Source organism: Gopherus flavomarginatus, chromosome 1 (genome assembly GCF_025201925.1).
Source record: "Gopherus flavomarginatus isolate rGopFla2 chromosome 1, rGopFla2.mat.asm, whole genome shotgun sequence".
Lineage (NCBI taxonomy): Eukaryota > Metazoa > Chordata > Testudines > Testudinidae > Gopherus > Gopherus flavomarginatus.
In genome coordinates, this window is record NC_066617.1 from 361,989,096 (window position 1) to 362,007,260 (window position 18,165).

Genomic DNA, 18,165 nt, shown 5'->3' on the forward strand with positions numbered 1-18,165 from the left:
AACTCCCACTAACTTTAAGCAGGACCAGGATTTCACCCTGTAGTTACAGCCTATGTCTGCTTGCAATGATGCCAACTGGCTTCTGTCCCCTGCTTGTGCCTGCTTTGCCACTGGCTCCAATCCTAAAATCTCCGTGGCGCTCCAGAGAACTGTCTAAAGCAACACGCAGTCCCAGGATGCACTGCTAGCAATGAAATAATGCCTTGTACTGTAACGTTTGACAGATGGATTCACTGACAACCGAATCAATCATTAAACGAGCGCAGGTCTCTGGGCATTTAATTGCGGGCTCTGTAGACACAATTAATGTCTAATGCATCATTCTTTAAAATCGTTCTAAGGCCAGGCTCGCTGTAACTGCATCAAGCTCCTTACACATCAGTCAGCGTGGAAGTCCTTGCTGGCGGCTTTGGAAATTAGATGTGAGGCTGTTACATGGCTTTCTAAAGCTGCAGCTCTGCAGGGAGAGGCTGGAGACTTTGTAGGAGAAATTTCTGGACTGGCAAGGCAAACCAGGCATATGCCTGTCCAGTGGAACAACTTTCCCCCTTGTCTCTCTTTCTTCCCTGCCCATTTTGATGGGGGAGGTTCTCTTATGCAAGGCCTGATAAGAATGGGGGTCTGTAACTATCCAGATATGTTGAAAAAGAGAGGCAGGTTTTAAATATAGGCCGAATCTGTAAATCTAGCGCTGCTGATAGTTATGGCCACTGGTGAGTTTCCCACTTAGGTTCCAGGGCTGCTGTACATCACTGGCAAGCCTTCCAGGCTCTGCTGCATGGCACAGATCCAAAGGTGAGGGGGCACGTGCTGTTGGACCAGGAAGCCTGTCTGATTGTGGGTTTCTTTCCTTTAACTAACCCCAGGTTTCTAAGGCTTCTTGTCAGCTCCCTGTAATTTTCAGGGATAAGCAGGACAGCAGGCCTGTGTGTTGGCTGAAGGTAAATCTGGGTTTGTAATGAGGGTGCCAAGGTGCATCCATCCTACTGGATACTGAGCTAGCCATGGAGGAAGGCTGACTCACCAGTGATCCTCCTGTTCCTTGTCCCAGCAGGTTCGTTCTGTGGCTTGTTGCAGTCATCGGCCCTCAGGATGAAGAGGAACCTGGACTGCTGGTCGCTCGTCGTCTTCCTCGCAGTGAGTACAATATAATCCTGCACTTGTTCCGGTCAGCAATGCCCAGGCCGGCTGCACCCCATCGAGCACAAGCATGGGGCAGTGATGTAAAGTGGTGGCTGTGAATGCTCATGTATCCTCCAAGCTGTGGAGAGCAGGGGTAAGGAGGGAGTCATTTGTAGCTGAGAGGCAGGCTGCAAGGGAGAAAGCTCTTGTGTTGACCGTGGTGAAACTGGATGAAGAGACAGAGAGGAAGCTGGTGTTAAAAGATGGGAAGGGGGAAAAGGCCAGAAGAGAGCTTGGGATAAGCCGATGGAGGGGACTAAATGTGGGCAACCGAGCAAGAGTGACAGTAAAACCAAGCTGCAGCATGCCTCAGTGCCACATGCTCTGCCGTCTGCTTTCCCCGCCTGAAGCCACACCCTGCCACCACACAGAGTCCTGCTGAAGTCAGCTGGGCTGTACCGATCTGACAGCGGGCTCTGGGCTTCTGACTGTACAGTCTTAGGGCAGGGAGCTCTTCTGCTTACTAGCCTGATCCTACCCAGAGTTCTCCTCTTCACTGCCTTCCAGCCTCTGGGCTCCCTCTAGGCAACCTAGCCACGTGGGCAGGAGCAGTGGTGGATTAACAAATTTGGCGCCCCTAGGCCCTCAAAAAATTGCCCTCCCCCCACCCACCAACTCACCTCTGCTCCCCTGCAGTAAGCTGGGGGGTGAGAAGGGGAGTTGTGGCGTGCTCTGGGGATGGCAGCAGAGTGGAGGTGAGCTGGGGCAGGGAGCTGTTGCCGGCCCCAGCTCACCTTTGCTCTGTCTCCTCTGATCGCACCACTACTCACTTCTCCTTCCCTCCCTCCCAGCACTTTCATGCGGCAAGCCTAGGAGGGAGGGGGGAAAGGGAAGCACGGTGCGCCTGGGGGAGGAGGCAGACCAGGGATTTGGGGAAGGGGCAGAGTTGGAGGAGTCGTGAGCACCCCTGGAAATTTGCTGGCCTAGGCCTTGTTGGCCTAGGCGATAATACGTTGCTGGGCAGGAGAGGAGGCCAGGCCAAGGCACGTGTGTGCGGCAGCCGCTGGTGCGAGGGGCGCCTCCTTGTTTGGCTATCGCAGCCCGTCTGGGTGCTGCAGGAGCCATGCTGTGGGTGGGTGCTGTGCCCAGGCTGATGGGCCGGAAGGAGGGCGGCTGTGATGTGGGAAAAGGGTGTGTTTAGTTGAGAGGGAAATAACAGGCATTTTACTTCAGAAGTCAAAGGGTTAATCTCCCCCCCCCCCCCCCCCCCCCCCCCCCCCCCACACACACACACACTCTTCCCCGGCCTTGCTGCTTGAAATACACAGCAGGGGAGGCCTGGAAAAGCAGGGAGCTGCCATGCTGGGCACCAGAAGGCTGTGGTCCCATGTCCTGGCCCAAGGGTCCTTATCCCTGACCTCCTCCTCCCCATCCATTAGAGACACTGTGGCAGAGCTGAGCATCGGGTTTGCTGCAATATCTATAAATCAATGTGGCAGCTCTGGCTCGATCCCTTTAAAAGCTGTGGACGCAGGGTCCCATTGGCCTGCCTCTCCACTCAAACTCATCTGCCCTGAGGTGCTGCTGAGGGACAGATGGGAGGGGGCGGCTATTACCCTGGTTATGACTGGTCTGCTGCCCCAAGGTGCATCCTGTGGATGAAGTTGAAGTGCTGAAGGGAATTCCTGACTGCCCTGTGCCCCTTGCCTATCCCTGATTACCCTTGGCTGGGAACTGATGGCCCTGGGCAAATGCAAAGTGTTAAGTCAGAGCTGAGCTGCGCTGGCTGATAAGTAGCTGGTCCTGACTGCTGTGGTAAGAGAATAGGTTCCCCAAATCTGCCCTGCTGGTGCGAATGGTTTTGTGGCTCCTTGGCTTGCAGTCTTTGTTCTCCAGTGCTGGGAAGTGTTGCAGACAGCAGAGCCCAGGGTGCTCCACTTGAAAACAGATGCGGTTCCCTGTGTCACTGCTGCAAAGTGCTATTCCCATCCTCAGTTACGCTGCGGTAGAAGGCAGTTTTTGGAAGGTTAAAACAGGGATCAGGGCTGGGGTTTTGGTGTCAGCTGTGTGATTTTACTCAGCCCAGATAGTAGCCATTCTATAAAATCAGCTGACCTCTGCTCAGACCAGGCCAGTAGAGCCCATCCAGCTTTGGAACTGACCCAAGAACAGGGGTCCAGATGAGAGGATCTGAGCTTGCCCCGTTCTTGCTGCCCTTCATTAAATTAACCTGGCTCTCTGCAATGCATTCCTAGTGAGGCTCTCCAAGCGCTTTGCAAATTGACAAAATTAGTTAATAACCGGTGACTCCCTGGCTGCTTCGTGAGCTGCTGGGTGGAGATAGAGGCTGTGGTTTTGACCTTTTTTATATCTTCATACCCAAGATGCAAGAGACCATTTCTCTTCCCAGTGCAGCTGTGATCAGTATGGTATGCTCAAGTTGGAGCACCTATATAAGGGAGTTGCTGGCAGGGCCATGCTCCTTGCAGCCTTCTTAGTTCTCCTAATCTTCGGTGTTCCAGAGCTCTCATTTAAAGGGGCACTAATGTGTATATATATTTTTAAATTGGCTTTACATCCTTTTTGGTTTTTGTCAGGCCTTTTTTATCCCTTAATCTATTTCGTTTTCTTAATTTTTTTCCCCTTAATTGTTAATACATTTTTAACCAAAAACACTGTATCTAGTTTGGTTGGAAGATCTTTTGGAGGTTTTTGGAATGTCTGAGCACTTAGACCACCCTCCTTTTAATTGAGGTGCATTTTTAACAAATTTCTTTTCTCCAGAGATTCCACTAGTCATTTGGCATTAGATAGGTGTAACCACCAGCATGTTTACTGTCATCACGACTAGAACTCCCTTCCCTTTCAGTCTCATGAGATGTTAGAACTTAATTTTTTTTCACTTGCCATAGTTTTCTAGGGTAGAGAAGACCCAAATTTCCTGGTTTTGGGTTTTGTTTTAAGCAAAGAAACACAGGCAAAGAAACTGAATGAAAATCCTTTCGGGCCACCTTCAAAGGTTGTAAAGAAGCCGTAAAAGGGCTTCAGGGCCAATTTTGTTCTGTTTTGCATTACCTTTAACTCTCCAGAGAGCCTTTTCAGAGATATTTGGGTACGAGGAAAGTTTAGGTGAAGGGACATTTGAATAACACTATTGAAAGGCTTAATAGATAATTTTACAGGCAGGTAGGACAGTACCTTGTGAATGGTCAATTATGTATTTTTCATTAATTTAATTTCTGATGTAAAGTACCCATCATAGCTTCTGGACACTGAAGGTAATACTGTATAAACTGAACACTTAATACCTAGCTCACGTGTAATGCTTTCCCTCAGCAGATCTCAAAACACTTTAGAGGACATCAGTATCATCACCCATTTTACAGATGGGAAACTGAGGCACAACAGCAGAGTGACTTGCCCAAAGTCATCCAGTAGTAGAGCCAGGAATAAAATCCAGATCGCCTGAGCCCCAGACCTGTGCTGTATTCACTGGACCACACTGCCTCTCTGTAAAAGCCATGCCACTTCTTTGGCAGATTGGTAGTTCATGAATTAGTCTGTGTATGACGCAACATGTGCATTCCTCGGTCTTTTTACTGTAAAGTCTTATGACACTTTATTTATATACTCCCAGTTGCTATTTTCAACTCTTCTTCATGGGACTGGGCTCATTTTGTATTACACCCATAGCTCAACTTCGTTTAGCCTCTCCCAGTTCATACAGGCTTTGTCATTTCAGCTCTGCTGTGCAGGGAGGCCCCACTTTGAGATCAGAGTTAGAACCTGGTTCCTAACTTGTTAGTGTGTGGATAGATCACAGGTGGAACATTCAGCATTCAAAGAGTGGAGTTCCTCAATCTTTTCATCCATTTTTTTTCTCCCCCCTCCCTTCCAAATGACAACTTTTTTGGAAGAAAAATTTTTTGAGATTTTCATTGTTTTCCACAAACACTTCCCTGTGATCCTTTGACACCTTTTCTCCCCCGCCCCCCAAACAAAAGTTTCCCTTTTAACTTAGATTTATTTCACTTCAGTTTGGGGGTTTCCTCTCTTTTCTTCCCTCCCTCACTTTTTTCAGTGGAAGAAAGGGAGTGTGGAACAGGAGTGAGGGAAGGAAAAAAGGGGTAAAGGAAAGCCAAAGAAATGAACTGAAACAAATCTGTGAATCAATTTTTGTGTGGTCAAAAAAACTCAAAACTTCTGGGGAGGAGGGAGGGAATCCATTTTGTTCTACATATTTCCTGGGAAATGGTCACCACTTGAGTGTGTTTGCAATGTGGGGTGATGGCAATCTGGGAGGGCTGCCGTTTGCTGTCCCTTGTAGCTGTCCCCATCAAGCCTGCTATTGGCGAACACAATGAGTGAACAACGTGCTAATGAACGGTGCCCGTCTTGGTGCCCTGCGCCCCTGCTGAAGGTACTGCTGTCCAGAGAAGGCAGAGTTGCCAGCTTGTGAGTGTAAGGGTTCGGTGCTGGGGCTCGTCCCTCTCAGGCACGGCGGGGAGCCAGGGCACCTCCCTACAGGCAGCCGTCTATGCAGGGCCCAGACCTGTCAGCAGGGGCTGAGCAAACAAATAGTCTAAGCAATTCAGAGTCCTAGTCCTTCAGCAGAGGCTAAGCTGACACAGGGTCTATGAGCCCGGCCCTGGAGCAGGGGTGGGGCAACAAGCAGTTCAGGCTCAGGGCCCTTCAGCAAGGGCTGAGCAAGTACTGAGTCTATAAGCAGTTCGGGCTCAGACCTTTCAGCAGGGCTGAGCAACACAGTACATAAGCCCGGCCCTTGGGTGGGGCAGGGCAGTAAGCAGCTCACAGCTCAGGCCTTCCAGCAGGGCTGAGCAAATACGAAGTCTATAGCCCAGGCCCTTGGGCTGGGCGGGGCAGCAGGCAGTTCAAGCTCAGGCCTTTCAGCAGGGGCTGAGCAACAAGTGAACAGTAGCAGTCTGCAAAGCCCAAGCCCTGGCTCAGGGTGGGGCACCAAACCCAGGTAAGGGTCAGACCCTCAAGCAGGAACTGAACCATGAGTTAAACAGCACAAGAGGCCTCCTCAGGCCAGGGAGAGGGGGAGTCTGCCACCCTTGGAAGGGTGGCAGGGGGGACGCAGGCCCTCCTACTCCACTGCGCCCCAGCCCGGGGCCGTAGCAGCGACAAGGATTCGCTGCAGTCAGTGGGGATCCTGGCCACAACACAGACATTGGTTCAGGGTCCCCTGAAGCCAGACTGGGGTCGGCTTCCCCCGGGCCACTTCCAACCTGCCCTTCGCCAGCATCGTCCGGCGGGTCCCAGACCATGGGTTCCGCCGGGTACCGGGCGTAGGGAAGCTCAGGCAGCTCCTCCGGGTACTGGGCACGGGGAAGCTCAGGCCAGCGCTCCTCCGGGTACCGGGCAGGCCCAGTGGGAGCTCAGGCACCAGCATCTGTCCTCTCCAGCAGTCTGCAGCCAGCTGAGTGCTGGGGCCGGGCTTTTATACTTCCTGCCCCGCCCCTTGACTTCTGGGGGGCGGGGACAGGCAGCAGTGGCTCCGCCCACAGAGGCACCTGTTCTGGCTCGTCCCTCTCAGGCACGGCGGGGAGCCAGGGCAGCTCCCTACAGTGAGCTATTTGCCCAGGGACAACGCCTACACCTGTGGGCTCTGGACTCTGCTGGGACCCAACCTGTGCTTCCTCGTGAATCTCTTAGGCCCTCTTAAAGAGGGGAATGAAACAACTGAAAATTCATGTGACCCACCAGGGGCTCCCCACTCTCCATTGATGGGCAGGGGCGTGCTGAACAGCTGGGAGGAGAATGGCTGTGACCGAATCCAGCCGCGCTACTTCTACCAACAGTCCCAGGAGAGGCAAAACCTGGGACTGCTACTAATTCTCCTTCTGGCCCAGCACTAGGCAAGCCGCTGGAATTCTCTGGGGCAGATTCTCAGTCGACGTAAGCTGACTAAGGGCTTGGCTACACTCAAAACTCCAAAGCGGTACCGCGGGAGCGCTCCCCTGGCAGCGCTTTGAAGTGCGAGTGTGGTCGCAGCACCAGTGCTGGGAGAGAGCTCTCCCAGCGCTGCAGGTACTCCACCTCCCCGTGGGGATTAGCTTACAGCGCTGGAAGCCGCGCTCCCAGCGCTGAGGCACTGTTTACACTGGCGCTTTGCTGTGCTGTAACTTGCTGTGCTCAGGGGTGTGTCTTTTTCACACCCTTGAGGGAGAAAGTTGCAGCACTGTAAAGTGCCAGTGGAGCCAAGGCCTAAGCTCTGAGAATTGATAGCAGCTGAGGATCTGGTGCTCTGAGCCTCGACTTACCCGAGAGCTATTTACCTACCGTACAGGAGTTCTCTACAGAAGCATGCAGCCATGATCAGAACCGCAAGGACCTCTTCAGGCTGGCCACTGATGCTGCATGTAACTCTTTTTGTGTTTCTCTGAGCTTGGCGTGTGACACTAGCCCATCCAGTTTCACTTCCTTGTTCTCCTGCACTAGCTGTTGTGCTAGAAAGTGTTGCACGTCCCTTACTGGGGATTCCCGAAACTTACCAGCCTGCATTGTGCCTCTCCGTTTAGTGACATTGGGGGGGTCTCTAGCCTAAACTGGGGACCACCCCTTGTGGATGACATCTCCTTTCCATAGGCTATGCCATCCCAGATCAGGCCACTGGGCCATCCAGCGTCATGTTTCCTGCTCCTAGCTGTAGTGCTGCGGCTTGGCGTAGCAATACTGGCATTCAGGGGGCTGGATCTGCGTTAGTGGGGGAGAACATGAAAGGAGCAGGTGACTAGTGCTGTCTCTTGGAGAAACACAGGGCCAAGCAAACGCCAGCTAGAACAGGCTAGGTGAGTGCTGTGTCACACGGCTCCCACCTTCCGATCTATTTCTGTCCAGGGCTGAGTGTTGGTTTCTGAAGTGACCAGCACCGCGCTCGGTCTCGGCAAGAGCCACTGCCCCCGCTTTTGTGCCGATAAGTAGCCTAAAGCTCTCCTGGTGCTTTGTTTGCTTGTTCAGACGGTGTGCAGGGGTTGCCTGGCAGTGCTTTTATCTGGTAGGGTGGCTGGGAGGGGGAGCTGGCAGATGGAGGGATTGTTCCTGCCTTGCACCAGGGCTGTAGGATGCCAACTGTCTGCAGTTCTTCTCTCTGCTTCCCCAGAGGTGGCTGTAGCTACCACATCCCACCTGCAGGGAGTGGGACAGGAGCTTGCCTAGGGATTAGCCTGTGGGAGGCACGTAACCCTCACCCTGACTTGATTGGCTCCTTACTCAGAGGGTGACACAGGCTGCTTATACCCTACCTAAACCAACACACTTGGGTCTAATGAGGCTGCTTGCTTTGGCCCTTGGGCTCGGATCCAAGTCAGAATCGGAGCTATCAGTGCAGCTGGGCCCTCCCTGTTCAGCTCCAGGGGCTGGTGGTGGGTGGCTGCCAGGGTTAGTAAGTTCCTCCTGGAACCTTATGACCCCAACTGCTATCCAACAGAGTCAAGCCCAGCTCTGGGGGCAGAGGGGAGCAAAGAGCCAATCCCAGCGCTGTGTCACGTAGGCGGTGTGCAGTGAAGTTGAAGCTATGTCGTTCCCAGGATGTTCTGCTCCTGAGGGAGTTATGCGCCTAAAAATGATGCGCACAATATTTTAAAATTCTGCCAAACTTTATTTGTCAATAAATAAATGTGGCTCCAGCATGGCAGTGGAGAGCACAGGCCACTGGCTGCATTGAGGTGGGAGATCACCCTGAAGCCCCCACCACCCCCAGTACAGGGACTCGGCTGTGAGGCTGCACCTGACCCTGACAGTGCAAGGGCCGCACCTGCCCCAAGAAAACTCTGGAGTCCTGCCCCTCTGTGCCAGGTGCACCAGGTGTGGTTGGGCAGGCTCAGCCCAGCAGGATCCAAGTGTGGAGGGGCTTAGTGTGTGTGGGGAGGGGAGGGGGAGAATGCAGGTGTGGAGGGTGATGTTTCTGTGTGGGGCCATCTGGGTGCAGGCGGCTCAGTGGGAGATCTGGATGCGCAGGGGCAATGGGGCTCAGCGGGGGGTCTGGGTGTAGGGGGGCTCATCGGAGGGGTCTGGGTGTAGTGGGGTCAGGCTTGTCAAGGTGAGGGTTCAATGAGCCTACTTAACAGGGGAGTCTTAGCTGCTGGCAAGTGGATGCCACATGCCAGGCTCCTGCTTCCCCCAGCTTGATTCCCACATCCCCCCTCCCCTCACTCCCACATCCCCCACCACAGGCACTCTCTGCTGCACAGAAAACAAGAAGGCTCCCAGTACACAGAAAGGGAACACGACTGCCCCTAGGACCCAGGAGGCACTGTCCAGCTGCAGAGTCAGCAGGAGGGAGACACAGCATCCTTCAGCTGGGCAGCTCTGCGCTTGCAGAAATTAGGCAGGGGGAGGGGGGGAGCAGCATGTAACCTCGTGTGCCCCGCCATGCCTCACCTCTGGGGGAGACAATGGCTCCCTAAAAACTTCACCCATAGTCATCTTCCCGCCACCCCTTTTGTGGCTTCCCTTTGCTTCCCTGCCGTTTTCCGCAGGGAAGCACAGGAATTCTGCGGGGCAGGGCTGTTTTCTGCGGGTGCGCAGTCACGCAGAATCCCCCCAGGAGTAATGTTAGAGAGACACGGTGGACGCGGTTATATCTTTTATTGGACCAGCTTCTGTTGTCCTGTTGTACAGCCTGGGGATCGGCTCTGTGTGGCTCGCAAGCTCGTCTCTCTCACCAGCAGAAGGTGGCCCAATAAAAGATGCCACCTCCCCTGCCTTGTCTCTCTGGCTGTTGCATGGTCCTATTGCTGCCAAACTGCCTGAGCACCCCTGGGGAGGCAGCATGGCGGTGGTTTAGTGTAAGGGGGCTGTTGCGGTTTGTGGCTGACCCTTTCCCAATACAAAAAGCAAAGGGAAAGGATGAAGGAAAATCGGGATCCTGAGACTGACAGTCCCCAGGGCCAATGGGGAGAGTCCAACACTCCAGGTCAGCCCGATTGACAGGGCAGGCAGGCCAGTGCCGGAGCCCAGGGCCCATCCTCTGTGTGAGCTGGAGCTGAGTAGGGTAGGGCAGAGTTAAGTCACTACGTCCGGTATTTTTGTCAAGTGTCCGTTGCACAGCATGGTGGTGCTGACCCCTGCCTGGGGCGTGTGAGGAACAGGCTGTGAACTTCCTTTAAGTCCTGGAGACAGCTGGTTGTGGTGATCCCTGTGCCCACAAGGCACGGCCCCAGTTCCTTTAACCTTTTCCCCGATCTTGCTTATAGTTGCTGTTTAATAAATTGTAATTGATTTGAGCTTAATGTAGTGATCAGTGGGTCAGGGAAGTAGCTAGTGTGGAGAATGCCCTGGAGTGGGGACACCAAAGCCCCTGCCCTGGGTTGGGGGTCAAGCACCCCAGGAATCGTGGGCCTAGCCTTGTCCGGGTTATGAGGACTCTGACGCATGGGAGGGAGGAAAAGGAGCCCTGGAGCTCAGGGAGGCCTCTGGGTAAAGGAAGTGGGAGCGAGGACTTGGATCCTTTCACTGGCCAATTCCACCGGGGTAGTGCAGAAGCCGGGAAAGTGCCACACCGTAGCGGGACCATTTCCCCACTTAGCTAAGGAAGCAAGTGGTGCCAGGCTGGCTCTTGTCTCTCAGTTGTGCTTCTGGGAAGGGGTTGCTGGCTGTGTATCTGGGGCACTGCTTGCGTTGCTGTTGCAGGCTTGCTGCAGGACAGTGCCACTGACACTCCTTTTCTCCCCCCCCCCCCCCACTTCCTGGGGGGTGGTTGTTTGGTGGTTTGTTTGTTTGTTTTTTTTAAGGGAGAGACAGGAGGCTGAGGGCTGAGCTGGCAGGCTGGAGGTGCTCAGATACCAGAGTGATGGGCCTGGGCAAGCTGGCCCTCCTGCAGCATGGGGACAGGTCCATCAGCCCCTCCCAATGTGCTGTGCTCACCTGCCTGCCCTGAAGGCAAATCTAGTCACGTGCTCTGTGGAGGTCACAGGCTGGGGGGGGACCGGTCCTGCCTGGGTCCGTGTCGTCCAGCTAACTGTCCTCCCCCTCCAGAAATTATTTGTGGCAAGTGAGACGCTCTGCAAACGACTCTGATGAAGCAGCCTGGGGCCCACATCTGTACCTGATGGGCATCAGGCTGCCCTGGAGATGTAAACCACTCCCAAAGGGAAGCAGTGGGAGCCTCCTCTCTGGAGACCCTTCCGATAAGCATGGGTGTCATGTAGGGAGAAGCCCTGCCCAGTCTGGAGGTGGGAAAGGGACTAGCAATGACTTGCCTGGACTCTTCCCTCTCCAGCTGCTGCCAGCTCCTGCTAGCAGGCAGAAAATGCTCTTGGAGACTCTCTGGATGAGGGCTTTGGGGCTGTCCAGCAGCAGCAGAGGACCAAGGTGATGGTGCCTCCTCCCAGTGGGAGGCTGGTTCCCACGGACCATGAGCCCAGGGAGAAGCCGGGGGGAGTGTTGGGAAGCAGCGGCGCTCCCGGATTCCCATCACTGCCTTGTCTCTTTTCAGCTATTGAGCCAGCACTGGGCATGGGCGTTGGCGTGTGGGGAGCAGGAATACTGGACTGTGGAGGGGGACTGTGCCCCCTGTGTGGAGTGTCCCCCCGGAGAGGAGCCCGATAGGGTAAGCCATCCTACCTGCTACTTAGCAAGGGGCTGCCTGGCAGCAGCTTGAGCAGAAATATTGCCCGGGGATGGGATGGGGGTGGCTGTCCTCCCCAGCCCTTGATGCAGTCAGGAAGCGCATGGCTCCGCAGATCCCTCTGTGAGGGTGGGGTGGAGATTAAAGCCCTTTCACGGATTCAGACCCAGCCCAGTACAAACCAGGGTTTGGCAATGAGTGGCATCTGTGGTGGGCTGCTGGAGCACCTCCGTCCCAGCTAGTGCTGGTTGGCAGCCTGAGCAGAGAGGCTGTGGGTGGAATGGGCCATGGGGACTAATCTCTCCCTGCAGCTCAGAGAGGAGGCCCGTTGGCACAGAGAGGAGCTTGGCGTGCCATGGGGCGGCCGACGGTGCCAGATCCTCTCCTGACTCCCTCTCCATTTGCTCTCCTGTAGAATTGCGGCTCTGGGCAAGGCCTAGGTGTAACCTGTCAGGCCTGCTCTCCGGGCACCTTCTCAGCCAGCCACGGCACGACGCCCTGCTTACCTCAGACCACCTGTGAGGCCAGGAAGAGGATCCACGCCAGCCCTGGGACAGCTGCAGCAGACAGCCGGTGTGGAGGCTGCATGCCAGGGTAACTTTGCTTTGTGGCTTGTCCTCATGTGGAAAGTGCAGTGGCAGCTGGGGCTCTCCTGGGGGTGGGAGTCAGGCCCGTGCACAGAGCTGGGTGGTATCTGCAAATTGAGGGTGCTGATTCTTGCCAGCCTCCCGGGGGTAACCATGTGTGTAAGGACTTCAGAACGCTACATTGGACAGGGCCCAAATCCCACAGCTCTTGTGGATCTGGCTCTGAGCTGTTGGGCATTAAGGGTGATTAGTGAGGACCCTTCTGCAGGGTGTTACTAGATCGAAGACCGTCTAGTAGGGCTGGCGTAGCCCTGTCGCGTGGGAACGGTTCTGGCTGCCCGGCAACCTCAGTGCACCATGGAGAGCAAAGACCCAAGCTGCTGAGCAGGAAGGTTGTTGCCTGTGAGTGTTCACGTGCGTCACTAGAAGGCACTTGGCTCAACTCCTCCAAGCTGGTATCCTTCAGGCAAGAGGGAGGAGAGAAACTCACTAGTCTAGTCACCTCTCTTGCTGTGGGCTACTGACTAGCTCCAGAGCGGGTGAGTCTGGCCAATGCAAATCCAGTGAGTCAGAGATTTGGAGAAGGAGTGATGAGCATACACCTTCCTTTCCCTGTTGGGGGGAAACTGTCTTGCACTTTGCTCTGAAAATGCTCTCCAAGCACTGTATAAAGTAGCTAGAGATGGCTTTGCCCCACCACTAAATGCAGCCACTTCTGGGGTGGAACGTGGCAGATGCTTAGCAGTGCAGAGTAGGAAGGAAAATGAATGGCTTATGGCATGCAGGGAATGTAACCTGCTTCCACTGTAGTCAGGCTTTGTCAGAGCTGGAATTTGTAGCAGTTGCCGCCACCCCCAAAGAACGCCTTTGTGCTGTTTAACTGCCAGCTGTGGCCTCAATCTGTGTTCGGTTCTTTGCTAACTTCTCTTGCTCTTGGCAGATTTTACATCCCTGAAGGAGAGATGGACCCAACAGCCGAATGCCTGCCATGCTCCTCTGCTCCCAAAGGCATGCTGGGCTGCCCAGGTTAGTGTAAACAGTGAGAGGGTAACAGACACCACAGCCGTCATGCTCGGCTTTACCACGGGGAACGTTGGCCAGCAGGCGCAGCTGGAGATGGGGGAGTCGGAGAAGGGGGCACCCATCCAAATGGGATCAGTACTCTCTGGACTGTAATACCTTTCTCTGCCTGTCTAGCAGAGACCGGGTGTGCTGCCAGGAAAGGAGAATGCCCATGATCTCTCAGAGAAGTGGGGAGCCTCTCTCAGGGGCAGATGACCATGTTCCCCGCCCTCTCAGGCAGAAGGGACAATTCTTGGGTGGGGAGAAGAGCCACACAGACAGACTAAGGAGCTATTTCACCCACTCCTGCTCTGGAAAACAAGGAAAGTGACCCCACATGATCAGTGAAAAGGGAAGCGCTGAGGAGTTTTAAAGAGCGTATGAAACCTAAACTACCACTGAGATGGGATCATAGAATCACAGGGTTGGAAGGGACCTCAGGAGGTCATCTAGTCCCACCCCCTGCAGGACCAATCCTCAGACAGATTTTTACCCCAGTTCCCTAAATGGCCCCCTTCAAGGATTGAGCTCACAACCCTGGGTTTAGTGGGCCAATGCTCAAACCACTGAGCTATCCCTCCCCCATAAGAGCCAGAGCAGTGCAAGTGCAGTTCCCCACCGATCCTGGATGTGGTCTGCTGGCCATGGCCAGCCGCTTGTCTCTTGGCAACTCGGGTAGAAAAAGGCCAACCCCTTGGCTCTGAGAAGTGCCTGGCAGCTGGGGATGGCAAGGGCTCCAGCGTGCTCTCGGTCGCTCAGTTTGACTTGCACATTCTTCGAGCTATTTCAGTCCCACGGCGATTTATGCCTCCCCAGTAATGTATTTATAAAGCACTCTTTGTGCCAACGCTTCATTAAAGCACTTCGGCGAGTGCAGTGCAGAATTCACTAAAGGAGAAACGGCCTCAAATCCAATTGTTCTTCTGCAGAGCTCTTGTGCCAGGTTGTCCTGATTGACATGTGAAGGGGTGGGATTGGAGTCCCGCTTTATGTGCTGATCTCTACCTGCAGAGTCGCTGCCGACGCCTCTGGAGTTACAGAGAGAGCTCTCCTTAAGCTCGGCATTGTCTCGTGTTTGGAGTTTGCACAGGGCCTAAGCCAGTGAAGCCCTGGCCTCTAGGCGCTGTTGTAATACAAACAACATGTTAAAGCAGGAGATCCCTACACTGCAACCACTTCTAGGGTGCAGCGCCTCAGCTATTGTCACGGTGCACAGCAACGCCACTGCTGGGGACCGGAAAGGGGAGAACACCATGCCTGACAGAACCTGCATGGGGAATTTATGTAGATGGGGATTTAGTTAGTGGGGCTGGTAACTATAATAAAGGTAAAAACTCATAACTGCAGACACCACATGTGCCTGTTTACATGGATTGCCTGTTTGTGCACACAGCGTGAGCTTGGGTGGTACAATCAGGGACAGGTTGGCATGTGCCACATCTGCCCAGTTGCATCCCAGGCATGTGAATGTCACCCACGTACACCAGGGCCACACCTTCCAGGTGCTTGTTGGTGAGCTAGCTAGCTCGGTGTGGGGATATCGCTGCAGTGCAAGCTCCTCTCTCAGAGGCAGACCCTCCCCGCCCGTGATGAGCCTGCCAAGTTCAGGTCTGGGGGCATGCAGGGTTCATTGCAGGGGGTCATGTGGGGCTGGCTGGAAGGAAATTTACCCCGTCTATAAAGTGTGATTCCCGTGTGGACTCATCTGGGCCAGGCTAGCCTGAAACTCCTGGAAGCGCCCATTTGCATCCCAGCAGGAGCCCTGCCGTGGGTTAGGTCTGTAGCAACCTAGATCCTGAACAGCCGCAGAAGCTCCCAGGGCACAAGAATAGTGCGCTTGGCCCCTTGTCCTTGCCCACAATGTCTAGAACCTAGTTGAACGTGGCTCATCCCTACAGGGTATCCACCCACCTGCGCGTGGAGGATGGTGAAGCCGGGGCACTGCTGTTGTATGCGTAGGAGGGCTGAGGGTGGGAGCCTGTTGCCAAGTGTGTGCTTTGGAGAGGTCCTGGCTAAGGGAACTGGATGGCAAGAGTCGGGGGATGGCCTGGTGGGGATTCTCATCCTACCTGCCAGAGTCCAGCCGGTTCAGCTGTGCGGTCTGATCCTGGTATCCCTCTGGAACGATCACACCAAGGACAGGAGTGGAGGTGTCTCTGAATAGTTCCCCAACCATGAACGGATCCCCCTTCTGCTCACTCCAAGTGGGAGGCAGGAGGGAGAATGTGCATTTCGGAGGAGAACCGGCCCACGTCTTCCTGAGGTTTGGGATCTCTTCTCCGTTGTCCTGTTATGGAGCTAACAGGAGCTGCTTTCCCATCCCTCCGCTAGTGACCCCATCAGCTCGTTCCAGCTGTGGGAGTATCAGAAAGCGAATCCCTGGCTGGGGATCAGTATCGCCCAGGAGCTGAGTGAGGCTGTGACTATACTAGCACTTTGTGGGGAAAATACACACCCTGTGTCTGCGGGAGAGCTCTTACCATGACCTGACTGCAGCTCTTCAGCCCCTGTGGCACTGCCCGCAGGCCATGCCGGAAGCTGGAGCCAGAGCTAGGGTAAGAGCCACGCAGGCAGCTGTGGGGAGCTGCAGACCCTCCATGTGTCCAGGATGGGGACATGGGCTGGGGGCTGCTCTCAGGACCCCCCACCCCAGGCAGGTGCTAGGTCTGCAGCTCCCCCCAGCTGCCTGGGCTGCTCTTACCTGGGCCAGGCTCCAGCTTCTGGTCTGGTTGGAGGAGCAGGGGGCGAGACCGATGGGAGGGGGCAAAGGGGGGGGCAGTGAAGGAGAGAGACTCTGTGGGGTGAGGAGGGGATGGGAACCCGGTGCTTTGGGGGCTGGAGGGGGGGACTGCTGTTTCAGTGCCTCCAAGCCCCTTGCAGCCTGTTCTGAGCCATCAGTGATTCTCTTTCCTGGGGGTGAGGGTGGCAGGAGCTGAAAGCCGGAGCAACTTCCTGCTGCCAACCAGCATTTTAGCTTGAACTGCATGGGCCTGGCTCCCCAAATCCCAGCCACTTCAGCACCCTGCTGCAGGGCGACAGCTCTCCAGCACCAGGGGGCTGGGCACAGAGTGCCAACTGCGTCACAGGCCCCTCACAGAACGGCCCCTCAGTTACCCCCGATTGGGTGGTTGGTTGTTCCAGTTTTCAAGAAAAAACTGAAACCAACTCCCCAAATACCTGACAATGTTTCCAGAAATCTCAACCGAAACTCGGGAAATGTGAACCAAAAAGATTGTTTTACTGACAATCAGGCAGTGGGGTCTACAGTAACTGCATGTCAAAGGAGTGTTCCCTCCCTCCCAATAAACATACCTAGCTCTGTGCAAAGGAGGCAAGTAGCATTATCCCTATTTCACAGATGAAGCCACTGAGGCACAAGGTCACCCAGCAGAGCCAGGACTCCTGGTGCCCAGTCTAGTGCACAAGCCACTAGGCCACCTTCAGTACAGGCGCTTTTAACCCTCTTCCCTCCAGGTGTGACGCCGTGGCTGACCCGGCTGGTGAGGAACGTCGAGGCCCTGCACAGACGGGACGAGAGGGCGGCGTCCAATGGCACGTGGGACGGGAAGCGGGAGGAACACACCACGCAGTATGCCGTGCTGGCCATCGTGCCGGTCTTCTGCGTCATGGGGCTGCTGGGCATCCTCTTCTGCAACCTCCTGAAGAAGAAGGGCTACCACTGCACGGCGCACAAGGAGAGCGACGAGGAGGTGGCGAAGGCGGAGAGAGGCGGTAAGGGCCCCAGGGTGGGCTTGCACGCTCTCCCTGCATCCCTGTCTGAGCACTCGTGCCTAGCACTGACTAGAGGCAGCAGGGGGCACCCCAGCGGTAGGAGGGCATTGTGTTGCCTTGCTGCACTGCAGCTCCAGATGCCAGACCTCCACTGTCTCTCTAGCATCTCACCTTGGCTGATCTGAGTGTGGCATCCATCTCGGTGCCTGCCTTTTGGGTGGCATGACAGGCACACTGGAAATACCTGAGATGGTGATGATGTGGAAGAATTAGACCAGTCCCAGCCTGGCAGAGGGGAGAGATTGGCCTCAGAGTCCTCCAGCCCACAGGCAGAGTGGGGGCAGTGTGGGCACTCTGGATGTGTCCTGGGAAGCCTGGCAGCCCAGGTGCATTGACTGCACCAGTGCATTTGCTCTAGTCCGGGGGTAGGCAACCTATGTCCCGTGTGCCAAAGTCAGCACGCGAGCTGATTTTCAGTGGTGCACTCACTGCCCGGGTCCTGGCCACTGATCCGGGGGGCTCTGCATTTTAATTTAATTTTAAAGCCTTATTTACTTTACATACAACAATAGTTTAGTTATATGTTGTAGACTTATAGAAAGGGACCTTCTAAAAACGTTAAAATGTATGACTGGCACATGGAACTTTAAATTAGAGTGAATAAATGAAGTCTTGGCACACCACTTCTGAAAGGTTGCCAACCCCTGCTCTAGTCTCTAGGCAGGCTGCAAGCATCTAAGACACTCAGACCCAGGAGCTCCTGCCCACCCGGGTGCAAAGAGGGGAGGGGCAGAGTGAGTTGTCGAGTTTTTTTTTAAAGATTTTGTGTGATACACATCTTGGTCACCAGCTCCTTCCTCTTGTAGGGGCTCCAGATTTGTTTGTTTGTCTGTCTGCTTTTGGCTCTTCACTCTCTAAACAAACTCCCTCTCCTGTAGCTAGAGGGGAAGGGAGCTCACCCTGTCAGTCCCACCCTGCCCATAATAGGACTGATCAGTTTGCCCCTCCTGTAGAGACATCTAACCACCCTGTCTGCATTCCCTCTCCCTTGCCATGGAGCCAGGATGG

At 54.7% G+C, this 18,165-nt stretch overlaps 1 protein-coding gene across 1 annotated transcript in view; it reads left to right on the plus strand.

Moving 5' to 3' along the window:
- RELT (RELT TNF receptor) overlaps positions 1-18,165 on the plus strand; it is an 82,884-nt gene that overhangs the window by 46,044 nt on the left and 18,675 nt on the right. Inside the window, exons 3-7 of the mRNA XM_050938161.1 lie at positions 1,052-1,137; positions 11,585-11,698; positions 12,132-12,310; positions 13,244-13,329; positions 16,840-17,097. Coding sequence (XP_050794118.1) covers positions 1,052-1,137; positions 11,585-11,698; positions 12,132-12,310; positions 13,244-13,329; positions 16,840-17,097 — 723 coding nt within the window. The remainder of the gene's footprint in view (positions 1-1,051; positions 1,138-11,584; positions 11,699-12,131; positions 12,311-13,243; positions 13,330-16,839; positions 17,098-18,165) is intronic.